Source organism: Anser cygnoides, chromosome 22 (assembly GCF_040182565.1).
Source record: "Anser cygnoides isolate HZ-2024a breed goose chromosome 22, Taihu_goose_T2T_genome, whole genome shotgun sequence".
Lineage (NCBI taxonomy): Eukaryota > Metazoa > Chordata > Aves > Anseriformes > Anatidae > Anser > Anser cygnoides.
Genome location: NC_089894.1, coordinates 6,465,037 through 6,480,586, shown reverse-complemented (window position 1 = coordinate 6,480,586; position 15,550 = coordinate 6,465,037). Strand labels below are relative to the sequence as shown.

Here is a 15,550-nt window from a genome sequence, read left to right as displayed (position 1 = left end):
CCCGCCTGGCACCGGCCGCCGCCCGGTAGGCGGAGCGCCCCCTCCCCGTCAGCTGGTTCCGCCGGCGGGGTCGGGGAGCCGAGCGGCGGGCACCGGGCATTTCGCTCCCACCCCCCCCCCCACCCCGGCGGGCGGGAGATGGAGGCCTCGGGCCTCACCCTGAAGCTGCTTCTGGTCGGGGACAGCGCCGTGGGGAAGTCCAGGTGAGGCCTGGGGGGGTCGGGGAGGGTGCCCCCCCCCCTCCACCTCCGGCACCGGGCTGACTTCTGGCTTTGTTTGCTTGCCCCGCAGCCTCCTGCTGAGGTTCACCGATGGCTCGTTTGAGCCGTGCCTGAAGCCCACCATCGGTGAGGCCGGGGGCTGTGGGGGGCTGTGAGGGGGTGGTGGGGTGGCTATGGGGGGAACTGGGGGCTCTGTGAGGGGATGGTGGGGGGCTGTGAGGGGATGGTGTGGGGCTGTGAGGGGGTGGGGGGGGGCATGAGGGGAACAGGGGGCTCTGTGAGGGGAGTGGGGTCTCTTTGAGGGGATGGTGGGGGGCTATGAGGGGAACAGGGGGTCTGTGAGGGGAGCGGGGGCCTGTGAGGGGATGGTGGGGGGCTATGGGGGGGAACACAGGGCTCTGTGAGGGGAGTGGGGGGCTCTGTGAGGGACGGCAGGGGGCTGTGATGGGAACGGGGGGCTGTGAGGGAAGAAGGGGGCTGGCTGTGGTGCTGCCATCCATCCGGTTCCTTCTGACAGGTCTTCCCTTCTTTTCACGTCGCAGGTGTTGATTTCAAAGTGAAGAAAATGGTGGTAGATGGCCACGCGGTGCAGCTTGCAATATGGGTAGGTTCTGTTCCAGAATAGATGTGGGAACTTCTTTTTTCCACCCTCTTTGCTAACATCAGCATGCTGAGGTTGTGCACATGTAGTGCCAATGTAGATGGGGTGTAAAAGTCAGCCTTGAAAAGGTCAGCTCTTGACTCACAGCATTGCTCTGAAGTGCACCTTTTTCCTGTTTTCTTAGTCTCTTCTCAGAATTTTTATACACGCATTTATACGTACGCCACGTTTGTCAGACTGAACACAGGAATTGGGGGCGAGGTTCTTACAAAACACAGATAAATGCTTTGTTGCGCTGGTCTGGGGATTTCCTTCAGTTCCAGCAGAGATCGAGTGCTCATTCCTGCACTTACACCTCTGTGTTTCAGTAATTCTCTGTTAGACTTGTGAAGACGTGGCCTTGCAAGAAAGGCAAGTATTGCATGCCTGTATGACCCAAGACAGACAACACTCAGGTCAAGTAAATTGCAGAGAAGTGATGTTCTGGGGGATGATTTGCATGATTTCCTGTAGGAGCTGTGCAGCGAACTCTCTGTGTAGTATATCAGAAACACTCCAGACACTTTATTTTGGTTAAAATGATGGAAACAAAAGTATACTTAATTATGAACTATGGAAAGGTTGGTCTGGATTTATTGGGAGACTTCAGCATTTGCCCTGAACTGTATTTCCAGAATGCGACAAGTGGGAAATCAGATCGCAGCTATATGTTCAGGCCTATTTATAATATTGTTATAGCTCCGTGTGTACTCTCCTAAATGGAGTGAAAGAGCCCTAGAAAGAGGAGACTTTATGTGTGTGGTCATAGCTATTTCAGAAAGAACACACTATTCAGGATTAAGTAATTGGGACTTCTGAAAGGACGGCAACATGTCTTGGGCTGGTATTCACGAAACTAAGTAAGTATCAAAATGGGCATTATTTCTTTGTTTTCATTCACACTCTGTACAGAATGTAGAGCAAGAGTGTTGAAGTCACGGTTGGTCCAGCCAGTGACCGTACGTGTTGTTTGTATTCTCAACATGTGTGCAAAGCAGAAGCTTTGTTGAGAGTAACCAAGAAATGTTTGGCCTAATAATTACCCAGGGGTGTGCCTCCTTGCTGGGCAATGAAAAGCAGGGCCAGAACCTGCACAAGTCGTATAGCTGGAAAAGGCACTTTGCAGCAGTCTGTAACAGCATCAGGAGAAACTGGTAATTAGGGGGAAAAAGCAGGGCAGTTGTGTGTGTTAAATAAAAACCCCAACGCGTGTACAGAGCATCAAGGCTTTTACTTTGTTATCCACGTGTTCGTGGATACCTTGGAATATTCTTAGTAAGGATACCTGATCTAAGTCAATATATTGCCGGTTTTAGTCTCACTCTCTTTTTTTTTTTTTTAATACAGCAAAGTAGAATTAAATGATAACATAGCTGTTAAGTCTGTCTATTGTAATCTGTACATATTCTTCTCTGTAAAATAATAATAATAAATTGTGTAACTTCCTTGCCTCCTTGTTTGTTCTGGGGGGGGGGGGTCTGAATTTCATATTGCATGTAGGAACTATTTGCAAGATTCATGAGAGTGTGACATAATGCAGTAATAATTTAATAAAACCACTTATTTTAAGTTTCTTGCCTGCTTACAGTCTCAGTAAATTTGGAATAGTTCTAACTGAATTTTCCTTTCCTGTTTGGAAGGAACAAAAGGTGCATTACTTTTCGGGGGAACCACCATTTCTCCTTTCTCGACTTGAAAACCAGTTACTCCCCACCTTGTTCACTTCAGCTGATTGTTAGTTGACTAAACCCAGCTGCTTGGCTTACAGGAATAATCTTTATTTATTTAAGTCCCATTTACTTAGTTGTTGTCTCACTTGTGGTACAAGTGTCTGTGCTTCTCACTTTAACCTTCCATCCAGTCCTCTCCAGGCTTTTCTACCCCTTATCATTTTCTGTTGCTGCTGCTGAAGTTTTCTGACTTTCCCTCATTCTGTTACGGTTTTGTTTGTCCTTGCTGGTCAGAAAACTGTTATTTTGTGTAATTTAAGTTACCTTTTTTGTTCTAAATGTATATTTTTTTTTGTATATGTGTTTGTTTGTTTGTTTTTTTCCTCTAGGACACAGCAGGACAAGAGCGCTTTAGAACACTGGCTCCCAGTTATTACCGAGGAGCTCAAGGGGTTGTTTTAGGTAGGAAGCATATGGATGAGAAACATGATTGCAGAAGCATGGTCTTACTATCTAAATGTACATGTCATTCCTCTGATTCTCTCAGTGTTCTCTACAGCATTTCTGAATCGTTAGTTCAAACACTGAATATGCAGAACTACTGGCAGGAAAATAATGATTCTTTAAAATATTTTAACTTAAAAATACAGCAATGTCACTCTGCAAGGGATGAATTATCAGCTTTGTGATAACTGTTCTGGTGAATTTCTGGTTATAAAGCAAATTTTTTTTGTGTTTTGTTTTCTCTAATGTCTTTATTTTTTAATTTTTATTTGTTAGAAACTGTGATTAGAATATGTGATTACTATAAAACATGAGGTTTACAGCTCAAGTTATAGATGGCTACTCCCTTTCTGTGTAATTACCAATTTAGAAAAAGAGGGCAGTGTTATTCTCAGGGATTGTGATGGCTGAACACCTTGCTGTACAAAATATTCTTTCTGGACATGATGCAGCTTTTTTAACTTTAGTGATTAAATGAATGCAGTTATGAAGTGACCAAAAGTCACTTTTTACTAACACCCAGAATGGTGTTAATTAACAGCAGTGCATACATGTAATTATATTTTAAATGAGGTGAGAAAACACCTATTATTTTAAAATATTCTGTGTGGCCCAATTCAGAACTAGCAACAGGTAAAAGACTTCAGCTGTGAAGCCGGATTTCCAGTCACAGATGTGTTGCAGAGATGCTTATGTTCTGTAATCCCTAGTGACTTTGGGCGAGAACAGCCAATGTGTTCCAGCTCTGGAAAGACCATATGGCTGCATCTTTCTCCAGTTCCCTAATACTACTTATTCTTTGGGGCAATATGAGATAGTAGGGACTAAGTTCTGGCATGATGAAGTAAACGTTGATCAAGGTTCTACATCTGTTAAGCTCCTTTTCCTCTGTTACCAGTGTATGATGTTACAAGAAAAGACACTTTCACAGGACTAGAGAGCTGGCTGAATGAGCTGGAAACGTATACCAACAAAAGCAACACTGTGAAGATGTTAGTTGGCAATAAAACCGATAAGGTCAGTTTAGAAATGCATCGTCTTACGCTCTTCCACTGATTACTCAGTCATTATAGAGTATAAATGGCAGATAAGCTCTGAAACTAACAGATCTCTTAAGTGAGGAGGTGATATGTTCTCTAACTGAGGAGCCTAGGCTAGGTAGGCTCCATTTACTACCTCATTTGGGAAGCAGATCTTGTTAGCTTCCTGGAAATGCTACTGGAGAGATGCAATTAATGAGGGTGATTCTATTAAGGGAAGTCACTGCATATATCTGGGTGGTTTTGACATATCTTAGATGCTTGCTGCTTAGTGAAATGTATTTCACTGTTGCTTTACTACAAGAGGTTTCTAGTGTAGCTATCCTGAACTGCATAACTGGTATTTTTATCTGACTGCATGTCTGTATCGAGTAGTTAATGCTGCTAGTGTCTTGAGATTTTGGTGGCATTATCTTCCTTTGCCATCTTTTTCAGTTATCTTTGGTAAGCTTTTTCAGCTATTTGACAATTAAAGCTTCCTTTCTGGCATGTACCTTGCTCCCTGCTGATTCAGAAGATAACAATACATCTATTTCCTGCTGATTTGATGTTGCTGCTCTTCAGTTTGACCCTCCTTCATTGGCTCTGCCTAATAGCAGTAGTTCTTTGCAGCTTTTAAGCTGACTGTAGAACAGGAAAATACAGACGATGATTGCTACATGGCTTTATAGACTTTCTCTTTCTTTTCAGCAAAACTTCAGTTCTGCAGTGATGCTTTTCCAGGGAGTTCCTAAAACTGGCAAATGTAGCTTATTTTAGTCATGTTCTTCATTCGTCTCTGCAGCCTGATCGTGAAGTAGAGAGAAGAGAGGGACTCCAGTTTGCTAGAAAACGCTCGCTGCTTTTTATAGGTAAGTAACCGTGCCAAAAACTTGTACGTTCATGTATTTATTTCGGCATCAATAAGTATAAATAAACTGATTTCAGGTTGTCTTTTTGTTATGGAAGTGAATTAATTTGGGTTCCTGTTGTGGCATCAGTTCCATATGCATGGCTGTAGGTTTTGTTTTTTTCAGAGATGCTCTGCACTGACTGTAATTGAAAATACTTTTTACTGAAAGTGAGATTTCCTTCATATACTGTGTAGGCGTGAGTTCTATATTCTCTTGAATCTTATTTTTTAACTCAGAGTCTTAGGGACTGGAATCTCTCTCCAAACTAATTCCAGCAGGGACCACAGATAATTTTTTTCATTTCCAAGTTTGTTGCAGGGACATAAAAGACAGACATAGTATTATAATATTAATAATATAATATTGCTTAGACTGACAGTAAAATGTATGATGTGGAAAATAAAAAGATAGGGAACAAATTGTGTAAAATAGGCACCTTTAAGTGAAGCTTCTTGAAAAGATTTGGAGAAGGAACTACAGCAAATACATGGAAAAAAAATGCTATTCCTTCTGCTTTGTTTCCCAACTTAGTTCTGGAATAATCATCTTGTAGATATGGTATTGCAACCTAAGAACAATTCCTGTTTTCTAGGAGAGAATGGGAAACAGTGGAAGTTTTCTGGGTGGAAAAATTAGATGCTTCAAAGAGATGGGATGCATTTCTGTTTGTCATTATCAATGTAGGTGTGCCATTAAGGAAGAAAGGAGATGAGGTTTACTAGATGAAAAAGTTACAGTATCTTCTCTCTGGTCCTAAAAGAACTTTTTACAAAGAGGAGTACTCTGCAAATAAGATAAAATATTATTTTGTGTTCTTTTTTTCCCCTCTCTTTTCCTTTCCCCCAGAGACAAGTGCCAAAACAGAGGATGGAGTGCAACATGCCTTTGAGGAACTAGTCATAAAGATCCTGCAGACACCAGGTCTTTGGGATAAAAGCACAAAGAAGCAGGGATTCCAGCTAATGGAATCTTCGCAGCAGGAGAAAAGCTTATGTAGTGCATACTGTCCACTTTCTTAAATCTACAGGTGCCTTCTGTCCAAGCTGAGTAGACTTCTGAAAAATAGACTAAGAAATTTCAGGCACTAATCAGTGCCTTGTTTGACTTGCCACCAATTGTGTAGATCTGAAAACCAAGCTAATTAGCAAAATACTCTTTTATTCCATAACAATTTACTTCTCAGTTATGTGCCTCTGATATCTCCAGATACCAGTATTATGCTCTTTTGATAACTCAGATTTTTCACTAGTAAATCATAGTGCTTCTTATATTATGCTTTCGCAGTACAGCATCCAACATATTCCTTTCCTGAAATTCCTGCTTTAAAATAGTATTCCATTTTGGAATATTAGTGAAAAGCTTATCTTGCCCAGAATGACAATGGAGTTTCTCAGGCAGCCAGCTTCACTTTAATGTAGTTACCAGCCAGGAGTCAACCTGAGCAGTGACAATGCTTTTCTATTTCGCATAATTTTAAGCACTGGAAATTGCTACATGTCCCCAGATAACAAGCTGAGTTGCTACTAAACTTCAGGGTTATAGTATTCACTATAATATTCAGTAACATTCCGTAGGAAGAAAATGCTTCCTCTGTGGTACACTGTAGGTTATACCTTGCTGCTCTTAAATACTTGCATTTCAGTCATTGTTTTGGGCCAGCTTACAGTGTGGGTCCTTCCTTTAGTTTTCTGCAAACCCACGTTTCTGCCCTCATTCAGCAACTGCAGGGCTAAAACTTTAATATAAAATGTGCTGGTGATAGATGATTGTCCACTAGCAAGAGTCTGTTGCTACCAGATAGCTGCCTCTTCTTACCTTCCCTCCACCCCCATTGGACTCGCTGCCTTGTCTCGAAAACAAGCCTTGAGTCATGGAAGATGCTAACCTATATTCTGTCTGCTCTTGGTAGCAATGCCCCTAGGAGACTTTTGGTTGGGTGCTTGCAACACTGTAAAAGTAACCAAAAATTTAGGGACAGCATTAAAAGCATTTAAAATGTAAGCTGCTTGTAAACAAGTGACAAATCCAAAGACACTCTTATTCCAGGACACTCAAATTGGAACAGAAGAGGTTAGCCTTTCTTAGGAGGGGTATCTTGATTCATTGCTATCTAGTTACGTTATATTATTAGTAAGAGTGTTTTCCTGAGTAACACCAGTGATTTTGTCATGAGTGCTACTGTACCACTGTTGAAGACAAGGCGTATAAACTTCAGCTTTACTTTGGAACTATTCTAGCTTGTTCTCTATACAGTGCTCTTTGGAGCTGTTTTCATCTGTGAAAAGTATGTACATGTAATTCTCACTAGAGTAAGTGAATAAAATGCCTGTCTTGGGTTTTTACATCTGTTTCTGTTTGTTTTGCAATGGATGTAAGTCTGTTTGTCTTGCACGGGATGTACATGGCTGCATGGTTGGAATATGAATTCTGTGTATTTCTCTCCATTGAAACCATTGTGAGGAGGAGGAGGATGTCAGATTTTGTAGTGGCTTTTAATGTCTTTAGCAATGGAAACACATCTACTTGCAGCTAGACGAAGGATGCTTCTTACACCACATCCTGGTTTCAGTCTATAAAGTGTCCCTTTAGAATGATGTTTATTCGTATCCACTTATAAGTGAGTACAAGAAAAAGCAGCTTCTGCTGGCTTGACCTACGGCAGCTGGATAGGCCTTCTGCAAGCAGCTCACAGAAGGTATGGACTCAGAGGTGAGCAAGTGTCTATGAGCAAAATGTGTCATAATTCAAGATTGTCTGGAATCTCCAGGTATCACTGTAAACAGAACTTGGACAAACACGACTAGGAAGTCAAGTTGAGAAGATGGGAGGCCACGGCAACTATAACAAAGCCACAAAAACAGGTGGGAAGGCTAGGAAGGAGACAGTCATGAGAAGATTGAGATGAATGGGCTCTGATCAGTAGGCTGTAAAATGGTCCTGGTGCATTCTCTGCTCTGTTTATTGTTCTGGTGACAGAAATGACTTTAGTTCAGTGAGCCTGTTAGTCACTTCTTTCCTGTGTTTCCTGGGGTTAAGGAAGAGACTAAAGAGAAGACTACATGTAGTCCTGTTTAATGTGGGTGAAATTGTTTAGCTGGTCTGTGCTACAGTTGATGTCTGCCTTCTGTAGAAGGACATTGTGCCCTTAATTTTAAGTGAGTTCTTTTTCTGAAAGAATTAAGCAGCTGGCAGTCTGTTTAAAAGGAACATAATTTCCCTTTACATCATGCTTCAGCTGGCTGCAAATGCAATCCCACTCAATGGATATTTCTACTATCGTACTGGAGGGGAAGGGGGAAAAAAACAACAGAACCCAAACCCATCTTGATTACTTTATGGAGATGTTTTGCTTATTTATAGTCATGAGCATAATTTCTTGAGGGCAACAAGCTATATGAACTGGTCACAGTCAGGTCTGAAAGTGGTAATGTAAATACCCACACCCATTTTTAATGGAAGCTACAAGAAACACATCTACAGTCCCAGATTTACAAAATGAAATGTAAACTTGGGTGTTTAGGCATGAGTTAGTCCTGTTATGGAATGCTTCTATACAGTAAAAAAGGTATCATCTGGTTGTCTAACTTTGTTTTTCTAACCTTAAATGTTGACGAAAACGACATTATAAATTTGATAGGTGGTATCACTAGAAGTTACTATACTCTTGCTGTAACATCAGATGCTAGTCTGTGCCACAGTGAAAGTCCTGTAATGAACAAATTGTTCTTGCAGCGATGGGCACTGTGCAGTGCTTCGCCTATTCTGTCATAGGTCCAAATTGCAAAGAGCTGTGATAAAAATCTAGGTGCTGTTGACTGTTTGAATTGCAGAAACAAGCTGGAATGTGGCATGTTTTTAGAATTATTTCACCCCTACACCAGTCAATAACTGTGTTTTTTTAAATACAAAGTGATATTTTCACTGAATACTAGTAAGAATCTTAACCTGTAAGTTGAACAAAAGTGGAAAAAATAGCAGTTGCCATCAACGTGAAGCGTTTGTAGAGATCCTGCTGGGAAATTCCAGTCCTCTTCACTGCTACACGCTAGTTAGTATGTCATGAAGAGGACTTGCTGAATTACCGTGTTTCCAAACAACTGACTTCTGATGAAGCTTGAGCTAAAAGATGATGGAAAAAATCTTGAACCATGTTCATTATTTTTTTTTTTGAACAGAAAACTCTTAAGCAATATTGCAGCTCATTTACTGTGAGTTGAGCTGCGATATGTCCTGTTTGGCACATAAATAGGAAAAATTAACGAACAGTGGTTAGGCAAATGTGAAAAGGCTACTCCCCTTCCTGTCTCTGCAGGTCTGGAGCATTGTTTCTGTTTCTACTGCTTCTAAAAAGCAATGCAAACCTGCAGTGCTTTCCCCAGTAAAAGCTGTTTCACTGTTTGTTGGGGAATGCTGGCAAAGGAAAGGCTGGATGAAGGGATATGGGGCTCAATAGCTCCGCTTCACAAAACTTTTTTTCACTTAAAACTTTTTTTTTTCTTTTCTCCTCCTTTAAGCAAGAACTCACGTGCGTAAAAAGCCTCCACATGCACAGACCTGGCAACATTTTAACATGAGCAAGATCCAGGTAATGGTGCACCTATATCTGTGTCATGATAATGCCTCAGGCAGCAAGGAAGTCTTCAGGAACATAAAGAGCAGGGTGCTCTCTTTATCCTTTAAGAGTCAAAAAAATGAAAGTTAATGAGAAAAAGAGTAAGGACAAGCAAATTGAATGCAATGCTGCTTTTATATCCATTTTTTTATATACATATATAAAAGGGGGTGCTGGGAGAAGGACAGCAAGGAAGTAGTGACAAAGCACTGCAAGAAAACGGTGATTTTAGGATAGGGGCGAGTGCAAAAAGAAGAAGGGTTGCTGTGTTTTTCTTTTTTATACATGTATGGGCAACATAACTGTGAGAGCCAGCCTAGTAGGTTCTTACGAGAATGACATCACAAACTTGGCATTTTTTGCACAGGAGGATCAAAAGCGAATTTGTCAGATTGAGAGAGATAATAAGAAGCTGATGGAGCGCCTAGCTGCGATACAGCGAGGGACAGGGAGGGTAGACTGTTGGAATGAACACTTTCAAAGGAGGTAGCTGGTACTACCCTTTGTTCCAGGAGTAAGAAGGAAGGTTGTTGCATAATTTTATGGGATGGCTCCACAGTTTACAAAAGTAGAACTGTCGCCATCAGCCCTTCACTTCCACTCATAATGGTTCTGAAAAGCTGCGCTGCCCCTTACAAAATTATAGCCATAGAAGGGCTCTTGGAGGATTGCTTGATGAAACCTTTCAGCTTTGGAAGGAACCATTTTTAACACTAAAGCACTGAATTAGCACCTACTACTTGGCTGTACCTTCCTACCTCCTCTCCTGAAGAGAAATTCCTGCGAAGAGGGCTCTATTCTGCTGTTAGTTTAGAAACCAAAGCCTGCATCACTCACTGCCTGCTTTAGGATCCTTCCAGACTTCTGCCTTCATGCCCTTCCTTTTACAAAACGTTTTCTGTCTCCCTTTCTCTCCCCCTTCCCAATTTGTGTTTGCAAATATGTTCATTTTTGCTTACAGCTCAAATAGAGACGCACAGAACAAGAAAATACTGACAATCACCGTGGAAAATCAGGGAATTTTGAAAAGGCTTCTTGAGTGTAAGCCTGCCTATGATCAAAAGAAGTTTGAGACTGGGTGGCAGGCATGTATTTGATTTTTTTTTTTTAAATGCTATTTTGTTATATCTTCAAACTAAATATATTGTGTATATTATATTCTAAATAATATTACATAATGTATAATGTGTTTTTACGATAGCTATTTAACTGTATATTGAACTAGAGAAAACTATCTTAAAATCAAAGTAGTGAAGTGTTAGGTGCAAGCAGAGCATTTTCTAGAACAAAACTAAGATAGAAATCTGGGCTAAAGGGGTGAATGTATGAAAGAAAGCATGCATGGGCTTAGTGGCAATAGCCTTGCTGAAGTTGAATTTTGTTGCTACTTTATTCTGATATTCTCAATAAGCGTTACTGATATTTTAGTATAAAGAACAATTTGCTATTATATACATTCCAGATTAACATTGTTATATATGGATTTTTCTTGTACATGCTTCTTTGAAAGTACATTAGTTTTCTAATTCTGAAAAAAAAATAAAAACAAGTTATAATTTACCTGTCCACAGAATTACTGTCCTTTCTCATTTTCTGAAAGGCTTAGATTTACAAGTGCAAGAAGTTGTGTCCCAGAAACATAAATGCTGAAGGCATGCTACTCAGGGTTGTGGGTTTTTTTTTGAGTGTTGTGTAATGTGCAGCTCTAACAACTTTGTTTTAAAAGTAAATTTGTGAGCCCATTTTGGACAAGTCAATCACTGTAAATTTTTTGGATTGCCTATAGCTTTAGTCAAAGAAGCTGATGTAAACCCCGATGACTGAGTACCCTCCCTGTTCTCATGCTTCTGTCCTGTGATGTTTAAGTGATTCAACCAGGGCCCTGGATTTCATTTCCCTAACCACAACAGCAGCATTTCAGAAGGCCGTGGCTCTGTGCTGGAGGTTGGGCTACATTAATTGTATTTTTTTCTCTGATTCCTCTCTGGCAATGACCACGGCTGTGATTATTCTATAAGACATGTTACGTTCCAGGTAAGCTTCGGGGGGTGGGGGTTAACTCACTGACTGCAATCAACAGCTACAGACGATTCATGTTTGCTGAAAACTGTCAGGCAGGTCCAGGCTTGCTTTAAAAGGTACTGTATTGCAAGCCCATTCTGCTGGCATTCTGGGACTCCGAACCTGTGACAATTAAGGTAAAGATATCCTAACTCAAGTTCTCAGGTACGGCAATACCTAAAGCCTATGTCCAACTTGGCCATACATAACTACTGACCCCTGAATTGAATAAGTAAGTAACACATAGGTGACTTGACTACGAATGTTATTATTAATTGGTGTAAAAGAACTGGATGTGTAAGAATGCATGAATTATACTTCTATAAGTTAGGTGTTTTTGTAACAATGCCTACTAAGACTTCATGATAAAACCTGTAACATTTTTTTTTTTCCTTTGGCAGACCACCAGACACTTTAAACAGACTACAAAATGCCGTATCTCCTCTCAAGTGAATTAGGTATACTGTTTTACACCTGGTTTCACTTTATAAAAACAATGCATGTATCGTAAGCTGAGTTCGAGGTATCAGGGTTCTGGACTGTGCACATCTCATAGTCATGTGAAATGTATATATTTTAAATTATTTTAATCCTATTAGAAATTTGGCTGGAGATATGGATTATTTAAAACCAGCTGAGTATGTCTGAGCTCCTCACTGACTGAAATGTGCCCTGGATGTACACTACGCAACTAATTTTAGAAAGGGAAACAGTTTTAAATACTGCCAGTATGGATGGAAAGCTGCCTGAAAACTTCAGGCACTGTAGCTGTTAGCCAAGGCTCATCCTTCAGTAACTACAACTCCTAACAGGAAGTATGAAAGGCTACATTAATTTTAGGTGTGAGCAAGTAGGGAGAGGGAAAAATAGTTCAGTTTGCTTAAGTGCTTTGACTTGGGGTTTTTGGCACCACTTAAAAAACAGGACTTTGAATTACATTTTACATTCTGACTTTCTTTATAATCTCTTCTTTTTTTTCCTCTCACTAATGGCAGGAACACATACTGGGCCTGGAAGGGACTCAGTGTTTTGTCTGAATTGGAATCTTGTCCTGGTAACAGCAATGTGCTGCATGTACCCTTTTCCTAGGATTTTTAGAATAAATAAGAGCATCAAATCTGTTCTTTTTTCCTGCGAGAGAAGCTCATCTTAGCTACCCTCAAGCTTTAGCATATACTTACATATTCTCTCACCATCATTTACTTTGAATCTAAAAAAGCCTTCCTTACATCAAAAAAATGAAGTATTTCTGACACTAAATCAAGTTAGTACCTCTATGACTATACATCAATATGGGGTATCTGCGCAGATTTCAAAAAGATTATTCAACTCATACTGAATATTTTAGTTTATATTTAATAGCAGTAGTATATCTTAACATCTTAAATTTTCAGTTAATGTAACTTCAACTGTACTTAGGTATTTGCATTCTTTGCATATCTCACTATTAGACTATGTTAGATCATAAACTAAATTATTTACCACTAGTCCTTTGGAATATGCTAAGATGTTAGATAGTAACATAGCTTTAAGTGAATTCTGACCCTTTGTCTTACCTCTTTTTCTTTAAATTGTTCTCTAAACAAACTGATGTTTTGCAGACTGTAAAGAAAAGAAAAAACAACCAAGTGTAAGCTGCAATATAAATCTATGGTGAGATCAATCTGCCTATTTGATACTTCCATAAGTCTACTTAGTTTGAGATGCTGTTACTTAAATAGTTTTTAAATATTACACTCAGTTTTTCACAGGATGAAGGTACATCTGTCACTAAATTTGCCAGTGCGCCTCTAATACATCACATTATCTTTGGCGGCTGTGCTGGGCCAAGATGGTAGCAACTTACTGGCAGAGCTGACGGGCCACCAGTGTCTGAAGGAATCCTTGTGCATTTGGCGAGAGGCCACAGGTCTGGCAGCATATCTACTCTGACAAGCCAGAACAGATCTACCAGACTGTGAAAAGCACTATCCTTGCAGGATGATACAGAGAAGTTGCCAGGGCACACAGGTTTGGAGATGGATGCACAACTTTTCTGGGCTGGAGTTAATGTAGATTCAGTGACACTGGTATGTAAGAAATGTGTTTTTAATAAGCAACGTTGTTAATTTTGCTGAATGCACTGGAACAAGAATAACATCATACTGTTAAGATTAAAAGAATAAGAGTGGTGCACCAGAAGGTGGTGTTAAAGGGCACAGTACATAGGAAAGATCAGAACTCAACAGGCACTAGAAAACAGGAACAAGTTTCAGCTAACACACACCTGCACAATACCCACAAATTCATCAAATAATTAAAAGGTATAGACACTTCCAGAATACTCTTGCTGTGTTTTCTTAGTCTTGCCCACCTAAAAAAACCTATACAGGTTTCATATTCCTATCTCCTAAAACACCTGCAAAGCCCTCTAACAGTTAAGATTTCATCTTAGGACTTGATGTTGACAACCACATGCTCTGGAAGCCTTTACCTGATTTCAAACAAATGTATTCATAAGTGCTGGAAGAATAATTATTCAGTGCTGTAGCTCACCTGCTTGGTACTTCGGCCTCCTCCTTTGAGCAACCTTTTTAGAGCTGCTATGTTGCTGTCCATGTGGTACCGAAGTAGGTGGCATTTGCAAAGATACCTTGTAGAAAATAAGCTTCTGAAAGTCCTATTTTACATAGTTACGCAATTTTAATGTAGACTAAAGAAATGTCTCTGGTTTATGAGATCGAATAGTCACGCAGGTATATTTACAGGTTGCTTAACATTTGTCCTGTGTCATTAGGAAGAGACTGGGAAAAATGGGCATAAGCCATGGACGAGCATACTAAGTACTAACTCTGCAAGACAGCCAGGAGCACTGGGAAGTGTAGGCTGGGCTTAAAAACAAACAAACAAAACAACCCACAACAACAAAACCACCCCATTTCTCAGCTGCTAACACATATACAATTTACATAGGTGATCTAGGTTTTTTGCCTGATTGGAAAGGATTTGCAACCAGTGAGTGCAAGGAAGCCAGCTGAACTTTTAAGTAACTGACAGGGTATAAGCACTCTCCAAAGAATATTCCTCCCACCTACCTGAAGTAGCTTGTTCTGTGGGCAGATTTGTTCCTGGAAAAAGTACCTTGTTCAGATGTACCTTGCCACACAAAGCATCACCAAAGACTGAAACTTCCAGCTGGTTAATGTCCTGGCATTGCTTAAATGCTCTGGCAGCATGGGACCCTCTGCGAATTTTTACCTTACAAAATGCAGTATTTACAGTCTAAAAGTTACTTCAGTCCATTTTACTCATCTGTTTAGGCTGAGTACGCACTTTGAAATGACAGCTGCTACTCAGGATTCCAATTCAAGAAGGCAGTGTCAGCTTCTGATTTTCATTTTTTTCCACAGTCTTTATGTATTACTTTCTAGATAGAATGGCCGTTTTGAACCAAATCTGACATATTTCCTTTCTCTAATCCATATATTTACAAGATACTTTTTATACAATTTTTCCTTTAAACAGATGATAGCAAGCTATGACCTAACCCAGTTGACTGGCACCCAAAAGGAATCCTTGTTTAGCTTCTCTAACACAGTTTTAAGCTGATTACATGCACTCTGGACATCTTCTTTCACCAGTATAGTGTCAATCAAATGGCCATAGCGCTCTTCAATGAATGCTGCTGAATTAATAATTTCCTGCTGTTCTTCATCCTGCTGATCAACACAAAAAGATAATACAAAATTTTCAGTAAGCTCCTTTAATTAATTATAAGCATTTTAAGTATACTAGCACACTAAATCATTACTTTGAAAGAAATCAAATGAGCTGCTACCACTAGGAAAGGGTATGTAAAATCTTACAACGGAGATTATGGAGACATATGCCACAGCTGGAATTTGGCAGGCTGTTTCAAAACTTCAAGAC

At 40.2% G+C, this 15,550-nt stretch overlaps 3 protein-coding genes across 19 annotated transcripts in view; 2 read left to right on the top strand and 1 right to left on the bottom strand.

The window, feature by feature from the left end:
• Positions 1-16: 16 nt before the first annotated feature.
• Positions 17-7,310, top strand: LOC106048786 (ras-related protein Rab-18-B-like). The gene is made up of 7 exons (XM_066981828.1): positions 17-203; positions 292-347; positions 764-825; positions 2,921-2,993; positions 3,934-4,052; positions 4,860-4,926; positions 5,815-7,310. Exons 1-7 carry the CDS (start codon positions 139-141, stop codon positions 5,985-5,987), a joined length of 615 nt encoding a protein of 204 aa, XP_066837929.1. The 5' UTR covers positions 17-138; the 3' UTR covers positions 5,988-7,310.
• Positions 5,813-15,550, bottom strand: part of MPP3 (MAGUK p55 scaffold protein 3) — a 29,595-nt gene continuing 19,857 nt past the window's right edge. For 4 of the 17 annotated variants that reach the window (XM_048051829.2, XM_048051827.2, XM_066981787.1 and 1 more), the window contains 3 exons: positions 13,488-15,339; positions 13,198-13,243; positions 5,813-11,764 (listed from right to left, as the gene is read on the bottom strand). In XM_048051829.2, coding sequence (XP_047907786.2) covers positions 15,157-15,339 — 183 coding nt within the window. In that variant the 3' untranslated portion in view covers positions 5,813-11,764; positions 13,198-13,243; positions 13,488-15,156. The remainder of the gene's footprint in view (positions 11,765-13,197; positions 13,244-13,487; positions 15,340-15,550) is intronic. The other 13 variants (XM_048051830.2, XM_048051828.2, XM_048051826.2 and 10 more) reach the window with 11 other exon arrangements.
• Positions 7,694-13,925, top strand: CFAP97D1 (CFAP97 domain containing 1). The gene is made up of 6 exons (XM_048051836.2): positions 7,694-7,829; positions 9,483-9,553; positions 9,948-10,066; positions 10,542-10,665; positions 12,043-12,099; positions 12,637-13,925. Exons 1-5 carry the CDS (start codon positions 7,790-7,792, stop codon positions 12,097-12,099), a joined length of 411 nt encoding a protein of 136 aa, XP_047907793.2. The 5' UTR covers positions 7,694-7,789; the 3' UTR covers positions 12,637-13,925.